Below are 17,833 nucleotides of genomic sequence, written 5' to 3'. Positions count from 1 at the left end.
TATTTATGTAGTCGTATCTGTCATAAAGAAGAGATTACGGTTTACTGCGCACGTAGCTAACACTAAGAAGAAACAACACAACAATAAGCAAACAGGCAATGACATGGAACCCACAAGGCAAACGAGGCAGAGGAAGACCAAAAAACACCTGGAGAAGGAGCACAGAACAAGAGCTTAAGATGCAGGGACTGACGTGGAAACAGCTGGAGAGAAAGGCCCAGGACAGACGAGGGTGGAAACAATTCATCAATGGCCTATGTTCCGAAAGGAACACAAAGGCCTAATCGAAAAATCGCGCACGTAGCAAGAGCAAGAACAAGAGCTGTGACACCGGGTCAGAGGCTCTGATCGCAGGTTTGGTTTCCAGCCATGTGGAAGGAGGCTTCACTCTCCCTGTAACAAGTTACAAGTCATTTATCTAACATCACCATTAGTTCCAAGCTGTTTAGGGTTAGGGTTAAGGGGTTGAAGGTAGAGATGAAAGTTCTTCTCCTCTGTGCTACTGATCGTGCGGTGTTCCTAACGGTCTGGCAACCGACTGCTGGAATTATTTTTCTGTTGTTGCTGTTGCCTATATTGATCAATAGATGGTGGGGTTCTGCTCGTTCTCCATAGTCAACCTTTAATTCCGATGAGTTTAAGACTACTCATTTTATTTCCAAAGCCTAGAAAAGAAGACAGGATAGTCTGTTAATTCAATTTTCGACCAACTTTGAAGCTTGGTTTTTCTTTTCTTTGGATAATGGTTTTGAACTCCAATGATTTGATTTCTCCTGAGGATCTGGCTGTTTTAACTATATTTTCGTTTGTTTGTTTTTTTGTTTGTTTGTTGATGTGATTTAATTCATTCATTCATGATGCAAACTGTAGGCCTAATAGCTGTATACGGTCAACATTTCACCAAGTTATGAGTAGTTTTTTTTAATGCAGGTGATTGGATCACCATGCAACAGAATCACAGGGAGTGGACTGACGCAAGATGGCCGCCTGTGAGTTACGTCGTGTGTGTGTGTGTGGGTGTGTGTGTGTGTGTGTACCTGTGGAGAGTAGAAGGCCTGTCCGTAGTTCTGGCTGTTGGTCAGCCAGGCCATGACGGGTTGTGCGTACTGGATCCCGCCCTGAGACACAAAATAAATTCTGATTGGACACCGGTTTCAGTTTTCAGAATATTGTTGATCAATATTCATATTGAACCATTAAAGGGACAATGAGGAGTTTTGGAAAGCGAAGTGTTCTCCTACTACATTTACCATGTTTACCATGCAAACAACATGTTTGAAAATTTTCAGTCTGGTTTCCGCCCTGGCCACAGCACGGAAACTGCTCTGGCCAGGGTCACTAACGACCTACTGATGTCAGCTGATGCTGGCTCACCATCCCTGCTCATTCTCCTTGATCTCACTGCAGCTTTTGATACGGTTGACCACCACATTCTCCTCCATCGCCTACACTCCACCATCGGACTATCTGACTCAACTCTCAACTGGTTTACCTCCTATCTCACTAACAGAACTGAATACGTCTCCCTGGGAGAAGCCAAGTCAGACACACTCCCCGTCTCCTGTGGTGTCCCCCAAGGGTCAGTCCTCGGACCCACCCTTTTCACTGTCTACATGCTTCCCCTTGGCCGTGTCATCAGCCGGCATGGAATATCTTTCCATTGCTATGCTGATGACACCCAACTTTATTTCAAAATCAACCCAGCATCCTCTGACACCCTGCCATCTTCCACACTCACCACCTGCCTGGGGGAGACAAAGGCGTGGATGAAGGAGAATTTTCTGCAGCTTAACAGTTCAAAAACTGAAGCCATTCTCATTGGCACCCCACATCAGACCCGGTCATCCACCATTACCAGTATCACCTTCGCCGGCCACGACATCCACCTTTCTCCATCAGTCACCAACCTTGGTGTAATAATGGACCCCCACCTGACCTTTGAACTTCACATCAAACAGCTTTGCAAAAACTCTTTTTACCACCTAAAAAACATTGCAAAACTCCGTCCATCACTCTCTCTCCCAGATGCAGAAAAACTCGTCCACGCCTTTGTCTCCACCAGGCTGGACTACTGTAATGCTCTTCTTGCCGGGATCTCCAACAAAAACATCCAAAAACTCCAATACATTCAAAACTGTGCTGCCCGGATCCTTACAAGGACACGAAAATTTGACCACATCACACCAATTCTCAAATCCCTCCACTGGCTCCCTGTCCCATTCAGGATTGAATACAAGGTTTCCCTACTGACCCACCAGTGCCTCCATGGTAATGCTCCTATTTACCTGAAGGAGCTAATCACCCCTCAGCCCACTTCACGACACCTCCGCTCCGGTCAGGCAAACCTCCTGCAGATCCCAAGGACCAAACTCCGAACCATGGGAGACAGAGCTTTCTGTCACGCCGCTCTCTGTCTTTGGAATGCTCTCCCTGACCACCTGAGAGCACCACTGACCCTGGACACTTTTAAAAAAGGCCTAAAAACCTACCTTTTTAAAAAAGCCTTTCATTAGTTGTTTCCTTTGGAGAGACGTTCTCTCTCAAAATTTTAACTTTTACTTTTCTCTTTTTTTCCCTATGTAGCACTTTGAGATTGTTTGCTCAATATAAAGTGCATTACAAATAAAATTCATTATTATTATTATTATTACCATGAGCCTCCGCGCGCACGGTGAAATTCTTGGACCGGCGCAAGACTGACGTGTTGCCAAGAATGTTTTCATTCATCAACAATGAAAGTCAGAGGTTGGAAGATGATCACATACTGTCGTAGTTCCCACCATAAACGGCGATTCAGCTGCATTATTCTCATGACTCGCCGGGCAGCGTCCGCAAAACCAAAAGTAAGGAAACACTGGTCGGCTCGCCCAGCATTTCCGCCACTAATTAAAATAACAAAATAACGATAGAGACAAAACGATATATTTATCGAAAATGGACCCATTAACTCTTTCGCGACCATTGACGAGTAAACTCGTCAAAACCGTTTTTTTACAGATTAGGATAATAGACACTCTGAGGTACCCTGTGTGTGAATATGGTAGTCCTCTGATATGTAAAACTGTTTTAAACTAAAATCAAAACATAATGTTTTTTATAAACTGTGTGATCTTGGTTTTGTTTGAGTAATCTGTCTCCTTGAATGCTGCTCTGGGGACAGCCTGCAGCGCTGTGCGGCTGTCGGCTACAGTGTTGCCACTTTCTCGCTGAATCTGGCGACTTTACAAACCCTCTTTTGACAAAAGCGACCGACGAAAAATCTGGCGACTTTCTCCGGTGCTGTTACAAACGTTTCTGGTTTGGAGACTCGGATCTGAAAGCACGTTATCACGGCTGTTTTCACGGTGCAGCGGAGCGGGCGCTGCGCAGCGGGCGCTCTGCAGCGGGGGCTGTGACCGGCCGCCCCCCGCCCCAGAGCACCCATCGCCGGCCAGTCACACAGCAGTGTCACGGAGCTGCTGCGCTGCAGCCAGAGACCCACACCGCTGCACTGCTGCTCTCCACGCTGCCACACCCCTCAGATTTGCCTACAAATATATTTATTTAGCCGTAGAAATGATTTGAGAGACGCCACACTGCAGAGTAGCGGTAAAATGAGCAGATTGCCACTTGACACAAAAGTGCGTTTTTCTCTGAAACTAGAGCGGGAGCTCCGTTTTTGGAGAAACCCAGCTCTCTTCTTCTCCTTCGTACTCACCAACGAAACGGCGGAAAAACTCGCCGTTTTTTCGACGAGCACGTTGGAAAGTCACTCTTCAACCACGTGAAAACCGTTTGTTTCTAGGTGATGTACAGAGTTCGGTTCGACGTGAGAAAAAGGTAAACAAATAGCCAAAAACATGTGGTCCTGAGCGGATGTGCTGAGGAATTAGTGTGGTCGCGAAAGAGTTAACAAGTGTGGGTAGCGTAGATTCATCCAACTCCGTTGTCCACAAAAACACATTCCAACAAATATTTTAAAAGCCAGTTAAAGATCATTAATGCAATAAGGTCAAGGATAAATAGAGTGCAGGTTATTATGTGTCTCACCCTGAGCAGCACCGTCTGCACCACATACGCCGTCATCTCCACCGTCAGACCACTGGACCGGTCCGGGCTCAACCACCCACCCGCCGTACCGGGCTCCTGCCAGTACCGGACAGCAGGGGGGCCAGCTGCACACACACACACACACACACACACACACACACACACACACACACACACACACACACACACACACACACACACACACACACTGTAATGGTTAATTTGAATATTCCTTTGTTTTAATCACTTGTGACGTCCCCACCCCCTGCTTTCCCTCCGAGGTATCAGATCTTCTTTTGTTTACTACCCATTTGTGTATTTTAATGTCTAAACCTTGTAATTGCATTTCAAGTTTCGGAGACACCCAACCTCTCACTTTCTCATGATATACTCAAACCCTTTTGTATTTTAAATTGTGTTGATTAGACCTCTTAATCACAGTCCAGGATGTCAGTGCCGATACCTGTGAAAGACAAGAGTGTGAAAAGACATCCTGAGTAGGGGGGCTGACCCCTCAGCAGACAAAAGATGTAAATCACACCCCAGAAGTGGACTTTCCCTCAGCTATAAATGTTTAGGTTTTCCCCATGTTCAGAGTCTTTCTTTGCCATCTCCGCTCGGGTGAAGATTGACCTTTCTTTGCAAGGAAATAAAAACAATGTCGGCCGGCGAAGTCTCTATTTCAGTATTCACCAACAGCAAACAGCAAAAAATTTCCACGACACCCACACACACACACATATATATTAAGTTTTTTAATCTAGATTAATCTCACTGCAATCCTGTAGTTGATCTAGATTAAAATGCTAGATTTGAATTTTGCCGAAGACATTCAAAAAATGCGTGACCTATCTATCTAAATAATGAAAATGTATTACAAACTCATTGAGAAAGCTGTTCTACTATAATATTCGGTAATGGAAAATAATATTTAATAATATTGGTGTTTAATTATTTATTTTGTCAAACACAAGTAAAGTTAGGCAATCTTACACAGGTTCTGTCTCCATGTGGACAAAGCTCTTTCCTACTGATATATATATCTTTATCTTCTTTATTCTATTCTGTTTTTTATTTTTGTTCCTCTTTTATTCTATGTTCAAATACACTTTTATTCATTCATAATATTGTATTCTTTTTATATTGATCTTAAATTGTATAGGTATTATTATTATAACCTTTATTTATCCAGGTTTGTCCCATTGAGATCCAAGATCTCTTTTTCAAGAGAGACCTGGCCAAGAATGAGAACACATAGTTTCAACACAGTCACATTAATCAAAGACACAAAACAAACAAACAAACAAAAAACAATAGAATTTTCAAAATTATAGTATATGTGTAAGTTTTTGCACTATAACTTTTGATTTATTCTATTTTATTTTATCTTTAACTCTTTTTGGTACCTTTATGTTTGCACCACGCAACACACACACACACACACACACACACACACACACACACACACACACACACACACACACACACACACACACACACACACACACACACACACACACACACACTTCTCTGTATGGCTGAATCCTCGAGCCTCCTCATCAGCGACACCGCCGCGCCGCTTCTGGGGTCATGAAGGGTCAGAGCGAACGCCGCCACCGCACGCACATAAACACTCTTGACATTCAGGGCATTCTGGGAAATGTAGGCTGCTGCGGACGCCATTTTCTGTTGAGGCAGCTGTGATGGAGGAGGAGGAGGAGGAGGAAGAGGAGGAGGTCTGTGTTAAACTGTAGGAGGAAGAAACAGGAAGAGGAGATGGAGGGGAAGACAGCTAGGTGGAGATGGAGGAGGAGATGGAGGAGGAGGAAACATGAAGAGGAGATGGAGGAGGAGGAAACAGGAAGAGGAGATGATGGAGGAGGAGACAGGAAGAGGAGATGGAGGAGGAGACAGGTGGAGATGGAGGAGGAGGAGACAGGAAGAGGAGATGGAGGAGGAGACAGGTGGAGATGGAGGAGGAGACAGGTGGAGATGGAAGAGGAGGAGACAGGAAGAGGAGATGGAGGAGGAGGAGACAGGAAGAGGAGATGGAGGAGGAGGAGACAGGAAGAGGAGATGGAGGAGGAGGAAACAGGAAGAGGAGATGGAGGAGGAGGAGACAGGTGGAGATGGAGGAGGAGGAGACAGGAAGAGGAGATGGAGGAGGAGACAGGTGGAGATGGAAGAGGAGGAGACAGGAAGAGGAGATGGAGGAGGAGACAGGTGGAGATGGAAGAGGAGGAGACAGGAAGAGGTGAAAAGGAGTAGGAGCTGGAGGAGGAGGGGATGAAGTAAAAGACAGGAGGAAGAGGAGGAGGAGGAGCAGCAGGAGGAGGAGGTCTCACATGCAGCTGCATGACTGGGTCACTGGTCTGTGAGGCTCTTTGCAGGGCGATGAGGACGAAGGACGTCAGGTACACTGATTGGTCGAGGGCACCGGAGCCGGCAGCCTGCAGCCAATCAGAGGAGAGGAGGCAGGTGACGGGTGAGGACGAGCACCAATCACTGAGCCTGAAATAAGCCAGCTCATTTATTTCCTGTCTTAAATTATTGGACCAACTGATTAAAGGGATAGTTCACCCAAAATTCAAATTTCACTCATTATCTACTCACCCTCATGTCGACTAAGAGAGTCCTCCGTTCCTTCTCTGAGTTACGGGGGGGGGGGGGGGGGTCCGCGCAGCAGTATTTGTCCATATAATGGATGTCAATGGATACCAACTTTCTTCGTCCAAAAAGACACACCAAAAAACATCCAAATACCTCCATAGTGCTCGTCTGTAATGTCCCTCTTGTACTGAAGCCGCGACATGAGAAATTGTTCTGCCGGTCAGTGCAAATCTCAGGAAGAGCAGTGAACTGAGACACTGGAAGCTTCCGCTACAAACAAGCTTGAAATATAGACTTATTTAATTTTTTTCGGAACAATTTCTCATGTTGGGGCTTCAATACAAGACGGACATTACAGACGAGCAGCATGGAGGTATTTGGATGTTTTTTGGTGTGTCTTTTTGTTACGAAGAAAAGTGAGCCCCATTCACAACCATTATATGGACAAATACTGCTGCACGGAGCCCCGCTGTAACTCAGAGAAGCCACGGAGGACTCTGAAACTTCTCACAGCTCTTAGTCGACATTAGGGTGAGTAGATAATGAGTGAAATTTGAATTTTGGTTGAACTATCCGTTTAATCAATTGGTCCAATAATTTAAGACAGGAAATAAAGGAGCTGGCTTATTTCAGGAAGTAGTGGAGCTGTGCATAAAGCCCATTGGGGCGGGAAACATAACATCTTCACGTAACATGTGGTACCCTAACGTATTGTCCTGTAACGTAACGTAACGTACTGTAGAAACATGAAATGTAAAGATAACATTGTAACACTGTAACATGACGTGACTTGAAATTTTATGACATAACATAACATGACGTAACATGACATGAGGTAACATGTTGCAGGAGGAGCAGGAGGAGCAGGAGGAGCAGGAGTGCTGCTGACCGTTATGGTCTTGGGTTTGTACGAGGCGGTCTCGATGAAGGCTCCTCCCGGCCTCTGAGCCTGGAGCAACAGCCACTCGATGGATTTGGCTGCAGACTGACTCTGGACTTTGGGGATGTGGTCGACCAGCGACAGGACGTTGACCAGCTGAGCCGTCAGCCTGGTGCAGAGAACAACACACAGTCAACGGGCTGGAAACACACAGTCAACGGGCTGGAAACACACAGTCAACGGGCTGGAAACACACAGTCAACGGGCTGGAAACACACAGTCAACGGGCTGGACCAGCAGGAACTGAAGCTGGTGGGTCTGAAAAAAAACTAAAACTTTTCTTAACTCATTGAGTGCCAAAAACGTAATTTCTCGTTTTTTGCTTTTTTTTTAAATTATGAAACTAGACACTTTAACACACCTTATGTGTAAATTTGGGGACTCTACGACGAGGAGAACTGAAATGGATGACGATCAAAGTCACATGACAGCTCATGATCTGGAAGTTTTTATCATAACTCGGCTTTTGCAAACGGAGTTCTGCTTCATGTGGATGCAGCAGCTGCTCTGCTCTCACCCGCGAGGCTCCAGCAGCTCGGAGCTGAAACAGGAAGCTCTCAGCCGACAGTCCCGCCCGGTCTTCATCTGGAGCAACACCGTGTCCTCCCCAAAGTCCTCCCGCGGTAAAATCTGATGGTCTCTGGGCCAAAGCAGACCGGCATCACCGACCCGTACCACAGAAGGACCGCGACCACCGGCGGGACCGGTTTTCCCGAGCCGCGGTGGCCGACTGACCCTCACGTTCCGCGGCGAGAGGCTGTGACACGGCACGGTGCGTCTGTGTTATTGTTGTTTAGTGGCGCCCCCCCCGCCCCCGATGGTGGTTTTGTGAATAGAACAACAATTGTTGTATATATTTATCTTATACGAGCCCTTTGATCCAGAAATGCGAGTGTGAGAAGAGCGACAGACACAAACAGAGCACCTTTCATAAAAGACGCTCTATCTCCTTTTCTAGAAAAAAAGGAGGGATTTTGGTGAAACCCAGCCATGTTTAGCTTGACTTTTCTCAGGAACGGAGGCACGTAGAAACAAACGGTTTGTGGCCATTTGAAGCATAAAGTTTCACCTTTCAAATGAGCCACAGTATGTGTTGGTGGCAATAATATAGAATACGCTGTGGCTCTACAAAAATCGTCAAAAATGGTCTAAATTGCCGGTACACTTGACTAAAACTTTGGAAAGGAGCGCGGCACTCAATGAGTTAAACTCTGTTTGTAGAGTGACCTGGTTTGTGTTGTTTTCACCACTTTGTCAGTTGTGAGTTGTGTGATAACTCTTGTGTGCTTACTGTGATGTTTTGTAAAAAAAAAAAAAAAAAAAAAAAAAAGTGGAATAAAATCTGTAACTTGTGTCTAGTAGATGACGATTATTGATTATGGATTTGCCAGAACAGTGATTGATTGAATCAATGTGTGAAGAGTGTGTCTGCAGGTGGAGGCGGAAGATCTTCGGGTGCATGACGTCTGTCCGACTATCCATTTCTCCGACCATACATTGCTTTATTTTTGCATCCATTAGTCCGACCTCCCACTTCTCCGACTTAAGTAGCCCTAACCCTTAACCTTACCCTAAACCTAAACCTAACCTTAACACTGTAGAACGGGTAGTCGGAGAAATGAGCCGTCGGACTTTTGGGCAGTCGGACTGATGTATGCTCCCCAAGATCTTCAGGTGTGTACGACCAGGTGCAGTCAGTCAGTTTCTGTCTACGCTTCACTGCAGGTGAAGGTGTGTGTGTTGAGGTGAAGGTGTGTAGGTGTGTGTGTGTGTGTGTGTGTGTGTGTGTGTGTGTGTGTGTGTGTGTGTGTTCTGACCAGGTGCTGCCTTCCCCCTTCCCCCATCGGCTGTAACTGGAGTCTGGACGTTTGAAGGAGCTGATGCTGACGAGTGCTGCACACACACAAACACACAAACACACAAACACACACAGTGAATACACCCTTCACATGGCCGTCAGTGTCTCCTCACCATAGACTGTAAACAGAATGGACGTAGTACCGTGACGTCATCCATTGGTTTGGGGGAGTCTGGTCTTTTTTTTTGTTGACGTTTTTTATTTTTTTTATTTTTTTTTATTTTTTTAGAAACTTTATTAAGTCATCATGGGGCAAAACAATTCAATACACCAACAGAACATCGCCAGGGGGTTTCAATACAATACAATACGAGACAAGCTTTCATACAAAAACATTGTAAAGTGTACATACAGTACAGGCCAAAAGTTTGGACACACCTTCTCATTCAATGTGTTTCCTTTATTCTCACTGAAGGCACCAAAACTATGAATGAACACATGTGGAATTAACAAAAAAAGTGTGAAATAACTAAAAACATGTATTTTCTTCTTTGTCTTATCTTTCTTCTTTTCTTCTTCCTCTCCTTCTTCTTCCTCCTCCTCTATCTCTGACCCCACCAATTCTAGTTTCTTTAAAGTAGCCACCCTTTGCTCTGATTACTGCTTTTTGCTCTTGGCATTCTCTTGATGAGCTTCAAGAGGTGAACCTGACCTGAAAATGGTTTTCACTTCACTGGTGTGCCTTGTCAGGGTTCATTAGTGGAATTTCAGTGAGAATCTACAATGTAAATAGTCATGAAAATAAAGGAAATGCATTGAGTGTGTCCAAACTTTTGGCCTGTACTGTAAATTCAAAGTCTTTATAGCTTTCATGTTGATGGATTTTTTAATAGACTTAATGTATTGTTTGGCTTCATTTTCAAAAATAAGAAAAAGTGGTTTTTGATTAGTGTAACGACATTTATGAATGTGCCATTTGGCTAATTGTATAATAAGATTGATGATATAGTATTGTTTTTCTGTAGAAGATGGATTGTCAGTGAAGCCAAACAATACATGTCCAAAGCACAGGGAAAAAAGAGGTTCAATCGAAAAACAAATCAGGTTACAAATATCTTCCCATAATTTAGTTGAGAAAGGGCAAGACCAAAATAAATGAAAAACATCTTCAGGGTGTCCTACACAGAAAGAGCAGTTTAAATCTATATATTTTTTAAATCGTTGTAAAAAAACTTTTGATGGGTAAATTCTGTGAATTATTTTAAAAGATACTTCTTTTGTGGAGTCTGGTCTACTACGGGGATTTGAACTGCGCCGCCATCTTGGATTTTAGTGGGAGTGTGCTTTCCTTATTTGGAGAGGTGCGGCGGTTAGCCGGCCGAGAACCCGATCACTGAACTGGAAGCAACCAACTAACAGCCGGTAACTGTCTGAACCTGTCACTCAACGTAACCACGCCCACATTTATGTAAACATTTTAAGCCTAAACTAAACTACACTAAAACGGTTGTTCACGGAGGTGGAAACTATCGGTAGAGACCAAAAACAAAAAATGTACCCGGCTGAATTTCCCAGCAATGGGATCAATAAAGTATCAATCAATATCATCTCATCTATCAATATGTTTTTTTAAGCTGTAAAGTCGGCTATTTCAGCCATTCACTTGTAAAACCCACAACTCCCCCCTTGGTTACTAATGGCGCTACTTTTTTCAGTGACGAGTAATCAAAAAAGTTGCTGTTTCCCCTGTTTATAACGCCATCCATCACCGTTACTGACAGTAACATGCACCATTACTTGACTCAAGAAGTCCCGTCACAAAATAATAATACACCCATAGACACTTTTTTTTCCAGTCCATCAACTAGGTGGGAAAAAAAAATGTTTTAGTATTCCTCCATACAGGCAGGAGCGTAGGATATTTGAGCATTTAATGTAAAAAAGTAACGCAATAGTTACTTTTCCAGGTAATAAGTTACTTTTATAATGTAGTAATTCAGTTACTAACTCTGTGTTTTTTTTTTAAAAACACAACATCTCCTTTCATTGTTATGCAGATGACGTCCAAATCTATCTTCCACTCAAACAAAACAACAAAGATTCACTGAAGCCTCTCATTAACTGTTTGGAGGACATAAAAACATGGATGCACCTAAACTTCTTGAATCTCAATGAAAGCAAGACAGAGATTGTAGTGTTTGGGCAATACCTGAACAAGGACATTGCACTTGGCCCTTTAACTTGCTCCATTCAGTCATCTGCTAAAAGTATTGGCGTAATATTAGACTCTACATTCAAATTGGACAAACAGATCAGTTCTGTTGTGAAAACAAGCTTTTTTCAGCTACGACTCCTTGCCAGAATTAAACCATACCTGGTTTCTACAGATTTTGAGAGTGTTATTCATGCTTTTATTACTTCAAGATTAGACTACTGCAACTCTCTGTATGCTGGCCTGGGGCAGTCATCCCTCCACTGACTTCAACTTGTTCAAAATTCAGCTGCCCGTCTTTTAACAGGAAAGAGAAAAAGGGACCATATCACACCAGTTTTAGCCTCACTACACTGGCTTTCTGTTAAATTCCTGTGGCAGCACCCAGGCTCTGGAACAAGCTTCCTAGACACATAAAATCTGCTGAAGATGTTGTGCAATTCAAGTCTTTGCTCAAGACCTACTTTTTCTCGCTGGCCTTCAGTGTGGGTTAATATGGGGAACTCAGCTATGTAAACTGTGGAACTGTCTATTTGTGCTGAATGTGTTTGATATCATGTGTCTGATGTGACTTGTACAGCACTTTGGTCAACAATGGTTGTTTTTAAACGTGTTATATAAATAAACTTGAATTGAACTGAACTGAACTGTTTACTTTGACTTTTTAAAAGTAACGCGCCCAACACCGCTCCTCACCCTGGTTGATCTTGGTTTGCAGCAGTGCTTTGTTGGTGTTTCCTCCGACGGCGCTCCAGCTGTTGGTCTTCTCCAGGTATTGGTACATGTGGATCAGGAGGAGGAGGTGATCCAGCTCCGAGTCTGCAGAGCCGGCCGGCATGTCGAAGAGCTCCCTGAGCCCTTTAACGCTGTGAATCACTTCCATCACTTCACCCAGAGTTTCACCTGCAGCACGGACAGTGGTGGACAGTAACAGAGTCAATTTACTTGAGATGTCCAGAGGATTTGTACTTTACTTGAGTATTAGATTTCTTTGATACTTATTACTCTTACTATTGGCTTCTTTTTCAGAAATAAATTTATTTTCCCTATGATCTGCAGAAAGAGGATTGTTAAAGCTGTCTTTATGCCAGTGTTGGACTATGGTGATATTATTTATAGGAATGCTGCCCCTTCAACTCTTTCACCTCTAGATGTGGTCTATCACTCTGCTCTTAGATTCATTACCGGCGATAGTTACAGCACTCGTCATTGTAATCTGTACACAAAAGTAGGTTGGTCTTCCCTGTCAGAAAGACGCAACAATCACTGGCATCTCTTCATCTTTAAAGCCATTACTGAAAAACTCCCCATATTCAACTCGCTCCAATGGCTGGCTTACTTTTAAAGTCCCCCGGGTACAAACTGAACTTGGTAAATCAGCATTTTGCTATGATGCCCCTGTACTGCCTCCTGGAACGATCTTCAACTCACACTTAAAATCAATGCTCCTCCATCCTATCAACATTATAAAAGCATCATCTCAAACCTCTTTACCACAGTCTGGAACTGTTTTTAAATTTTGAAATGAATCAGATGTACGTATTTAACTTTTGTAACTGTGTTTTATCCTATGCTTTTTGTTGCATTGTGTTTCGCTTTGAATATTGCTGTGATCTCGACAACATTGCAAATGAGGGTAAAACCTCAATGTCCTTTCGAGAATAAATAAATAAAATAAAGGTTTGAGTCCCAAAACACGAGTCCGAGTCGAGTCTGAAGTCTTTTGGCCACAAGTCAAGTCTGAAGTCTATGTGTGTGCGACTTAAGTGCGACTCGAGTTCGAGTCTCAAACTGGAGTCCCCATCTTTGACACACAGTCACACCTGCAGCAGCACAACACAAGATGTTCTTCACCAGGCAGCGACCTGAGGCTGCAGTTCCTCTTCCTGACCACCAGAGGGAGCCAGTCGCCATTCACTCTCAGGTTAAAATGACTTGAAGGTGTTCTCTGCTGCACTGTGTTGTTTGTATAATGTCTTGTCTTGTTTTGTGTGTTGATGTTTCACGCAACATTCTGTGTCATGTTGTGTGTTGTCATGTTTTATCCTTTATTCTGCGCTGCAGCAGTACACATGTATGCATGTGTAACGGATGTGCACTTACTCCACCCATAAAACACGTGCTAACCAACCCGCCAAGTGGTTGTCAACCTCTTGGCGAAGAGGTTAGTACGTCGCCTCCGGTGCGGGAGGTCGTGGGATCGAACCCCACCTAGGGCAGGCCGTGAGAAACACAACGCAGAGGGCCAGATCGACATCGGCTACAGTGGTGCCGTGACCCGGATGCCCTGGGTGGAGTGAGTTCAGCGGGGGTGAGTGTAACGGATGTGCACTCACTCCACCCATAAAAGACGTGCTAACCAACCCGCCAAGTGGTTGTCAACCTCTTGGCGAAGAGGTTAGTACGTCGCCTCCGGTGCGGGAGGTCGTGGGATCGAACCCCACCTAGGGCAGGCCGTGAGAAACACAACGCAGAGGGCCAGATCGACATCGGCTACACATGGTGCAGGGTAATGTAGAGAGTGAATAGTAGGCCTATACTTCTGCTTCCAAGGATATTATATTTTTCTTACTGCATGAAAGTTAATTTATCATTTGCCCAAACAAAGAACTTTTAACTACAGAAGATATGCAAAAGTCTCTGGTTTCTGCTGATGTCTCTGTTTGACCTACAACAGCAAATGAGGCCTTCAGTGTGAACATAGGCTATTTCTAAATTGTACCTTGTCTGTAACAACATCTATTACACGTCTGTCCGTCCTGGGTGAGGGATCCCTCCTCTCTGTGTGTGTGTGTGTGTGTGTGTGTGTGGGTGACTGACTTGACACATGTTATGAGCTGCATCCTGTGTCAGTCTGATTTAGGAGACAGAACAAGTTTGTCTACAATTTTCTGAAAAAATCATGTGTGTAGAGTGTAAATTGTGGCCGGGCCGAGTGTGGAAAGAGAAAAAATCTGGAGTTTTTCTGGGCTCTCTAACCGATGATGTCACGCACTCTGACACGAACATTCCGTGCAATACACAACCATTATAATCTCATAATTTCTCCAAAAATGATCACGGTCATTGATCAGGGATTGATCAAAAACTATATGACCTATCAAAACGTGGAGTAATACGCCAATACACAAGACTTGTGTCTACTGTTTAAAGTTCAAATGAAGTCTCTAGGTGAAAGTATGCCTGAACAGTAGACATTTGTTAAACTCCAATGATTGTTCTGTTTCGCTCTTTTTTTGGGGCAGGACTCAGCGGGACAGTCCTAAAATGGTTCAGGTCCTACTTAGAGGAACGGAGTTATTTTGTGACCATTGGTAGTTATCAATCCGATCGAGTGGCTATGACATGTGGAGTTCCTCAGGGGTCAGTCCTTGGACCCCTTCTGTTTAACCTGTATATGCTGCCTTTGGGTCAAATTCTACAGAACTCTAATGTCAACTATCATAGTTATGCAGATGACACACAGATATATCTTGCACTGTCTCCAGATGACTGCAGTCCAATAGAGTCATTATGTCACTGTTTAGAGCAAGTCAAAAATTGGATGAGCCAAAATTTCCTTCAGTTAAATCAAGAAAAAACTGAGGTCATTGTTTTTGGAAATAAAGAGAAGAGGGTTGCTGTCAGTAAACACCTTGAGTCACTGTCTTTAGAAACTAAAGACCAAGTCCGAAACCTTGGCGTGCTGATAGACTCAGATCTGACCTTCAACAGCCATATCAAATCAGTCACCAAATCAGCCTTTTATCAACTGAAGAACATATCCAGAATTAAGGGTTTTATGTCCCAAACTGATCAGGAGAAGCTGGTTCATGCTTTTATCTCCAGTAGACTAGACCAGTGGTTCTCAAACTTTTTACACCAAGTACCACCCCAGAAAATACTTGCCTCTCCAAGTACCACCAAGTCGGCGGGGGGGGGGGGGGGGGGTGTACCCTAACATTAGAAAGCTGTCTTAAAGATCATATTCATATATTCATATATAAGAAATGACTCATATTTCACCCAAAAACCTGCTCTTTCATCTTATACAAGTTACTTAATTTAAACTTAAACGGTATCCATACTAATCAAAATTTAGGCTTGAAAAAAAAATATTAGTTTCTGACCTAAAAAAAAATGTTTTTGGGCTGTAAAAGCTACACACTGACACAGCCATGTAAATTCACATGCAATGTCAGGGAGGGAGTGGGTAGGCTACACATTATATTGAGCACATTTACACACTGTTATCCCTTATTGGTGAAAGTGATGCTGTTACAACCATCCCCAGTCTTCCCTAATAATAATAATTACTAATTACTAATTATAATGGCGGTATACAATGATACGTTGTTTCATTTTTCAGCTCATACACGTTTGTTTTCAGTCGGGTCCAAAAGCCACAGCACTGACAGAGCGTCATGTTTCCATGACGACTGGCCGGAAAAGATTAGCAGTGCCTCATGTTTATATGACCCCCGATCGTAAAAATAAAACTCTGAGAAGTAACACTAAACTTTAACATCAAAGACACACGTACGCAGGTTATTTGAAGCGCAGCTCATTTCATTTTATAAACGAGCCGCTCCAGTTGGACTGTAGCCGAGCTAACGGAGCTAGCAGAGCTAACGGAGCTAACGGAGCTACGGAGCTAACAGGTAAACAGATACACGTGAGGTCAGAGCGGTGCCTGGACTCGTTTGCTGATAGTGATGTCGGCATTTTCGGCAGGTTTTTGCTTGTATTTATACCGTCTCTATTCTATGGTATCATCGCAACATCCTGCAAATGCATTTTTGGTCATTTTCAGCCGAAGATATGTGGTTGCCTGATTTTTTGGTGCATCTGAAATTTATTTTATTTTATTTATGTTTAATTCGGTGAGTCTTTTGCGTACCACCTAGAGGGAGCCTGCGTACCACTAGTGGTACGCGTACCACAGTTTGAGAATCACTGGACTAGACTACTGTAACGGTCTTCTGACTGGTCTCCCCCAAAAAAGCATCAAACAGCTGCAGCTCATTCAGAACGCTGCAGCTCGAGTTTTAACCAGAACAAAGAGATCAGATCACATCACCCCGGTTCTTAAGACCTTACACTGGCTCCCAGTCAGCTACAGAATAGATTTTAAAGTTCTGCTCCTGGTTTACAAATCACTGAATGGTTTAGGTCCAGAATACATGAATGACATGTTAGTAGGATATAAACCCAGTAGAGCTCTGAGATCTACTGACTCAGGTCAGATAGTGGAGCTCAGACCAGACATGGTGAAGCAGCATTTAGCTGTTATGCTGCACACAAGTGGAACAAACTACCAGCAGAACTGAAATCAGCCCCAACTGTAAGCACTTTTAAATCCAGGTTAAAAACATTTCTCTTTTCACGTGCTTATAGCTGAGAACTTAAAACTTTATCTATTTTCTTTTCTTTTACTTGTATTTGCTCTTGCTTTTAACCCTGTTTTTAGTGTTTGTTTTTATTCTGTCTTATGCTTTTTTTTTTTTTTTTAAATGTTTCTTTTATTTTACTTTTATTTGCTCTTGCATTTAACTCTGTTTTTATTGTTTTGTTTGTTTTTATTCTGTCTTATGCTTCTTTTTTTTTTTTTTTAAATGTTTTGTCTTTATGTAAAGCACATTGAGTTGCCTTGGTATGAAATGCGCTATATAAATAAAGATGCCTTGCCTTGCCTTGCCTTTTTTTTCCGCCCTTCCCATTGACTTCAATGCAAAATTTTGCGCAGTTTTTCGCGCCTTACGTCGCGAAAAATTCGTAAACTGTTGAGAAAAGTAATAGCATACCGATCCCGATCAAGACGCACAGCGAATCGAAATTTGGTACGGAAGAGGAATAAGAAGAAAAAAAAAACCACACAATAACAGTGGTGCCCAGGCTTCGCACTACCGGTCCCGGTGCGATGGCCCGTGGCCCTAATAATCTATGTTGGGACTGTTAAGTGGGACCATTCACAATGACAATGAGCTATGTATTTGCTTCCTACCGTTGACCATCACCTGCCTCTTCACCACAGATCCAGGAACCACGTTGGCCGGCAGAATGTTCTGCAGGATCACTTTCTTCCTGGGCCAGCCTGAGACGAGATGAGATCAGAGGTTGACACAGTTCCTTAACACTGCTAAAACTCAAAATCTTACCAAGAATATTTATCTTATTTCTAGTCAAAATTTTCATTTCTAGTCAAAACAAATCTCATTCTACTTAAAATAAGACTCTTTTTAGGCACTTTTTTTTTTTTTTTTTT

The 17,833-nt window shown here is 43.4% G+C and overlaps 1 protein-coding gene across 1 annotated transcript in view; it reads right to left on the bottom strand.

Annotated features, from left to right (window-relative positions):
* Positions 1-17,833, bottom strand: part of c5 (complement component 5) — a 53,668-nt gene that overhangs the window by 9,828 nt on the left and 26,007 nt on the right. Inside the window, exons 23-30 of the mRNA XM_083979801.1 lie at positions 17,573-17,662; positions 12,286-12,492; positions 9,397-9,472; positions 7,529-7,688; positions 6,375-6,479; positions 5,556-5,727; positions 4,030-4,154; positions 1,038-1,118 (exon numbers count right to left, since the gene is read on the bottom strand). Of these exons, the coding sequence (XP_083835927.1) occupies positions 1,038-1,118; positions 4,030-4,154; positions 5,556-5,727; positions 6,375-6,479; positions 7,529-7,688; positions 9,397-9,472; positions 12,286-12,492; positions 17,573-17,662 (1,016 nt within the window). The remainder of the gene's footprint in view (positions 1-1,037; positions 1,119-4,029; positions 4,155-5,555; positions 5,728-6,374; positions 6,480-7,528; positions 7,689-9,396; positions 9,473-12,285; positions 12,493-17,572; positions 17,663-17,833) is intronic.

The sequence above is a fragment of the Trachurus trachurus genome (assembly GCF_905171665.1).
Source record: "Trachurus trachurus genome assembly, chromosome: 9".
NCBI classification, from domain to species: Eukaryota; Metazoa; Chordata; class Actinopteri; order Carangiformes; family Carangidae; genus Trachurus; species Trachurus trachurus.
Note: the sequence above shows the minus strand (reverse complement) of the source record. Positions and strands in the feature narration are given on the sequence as shown.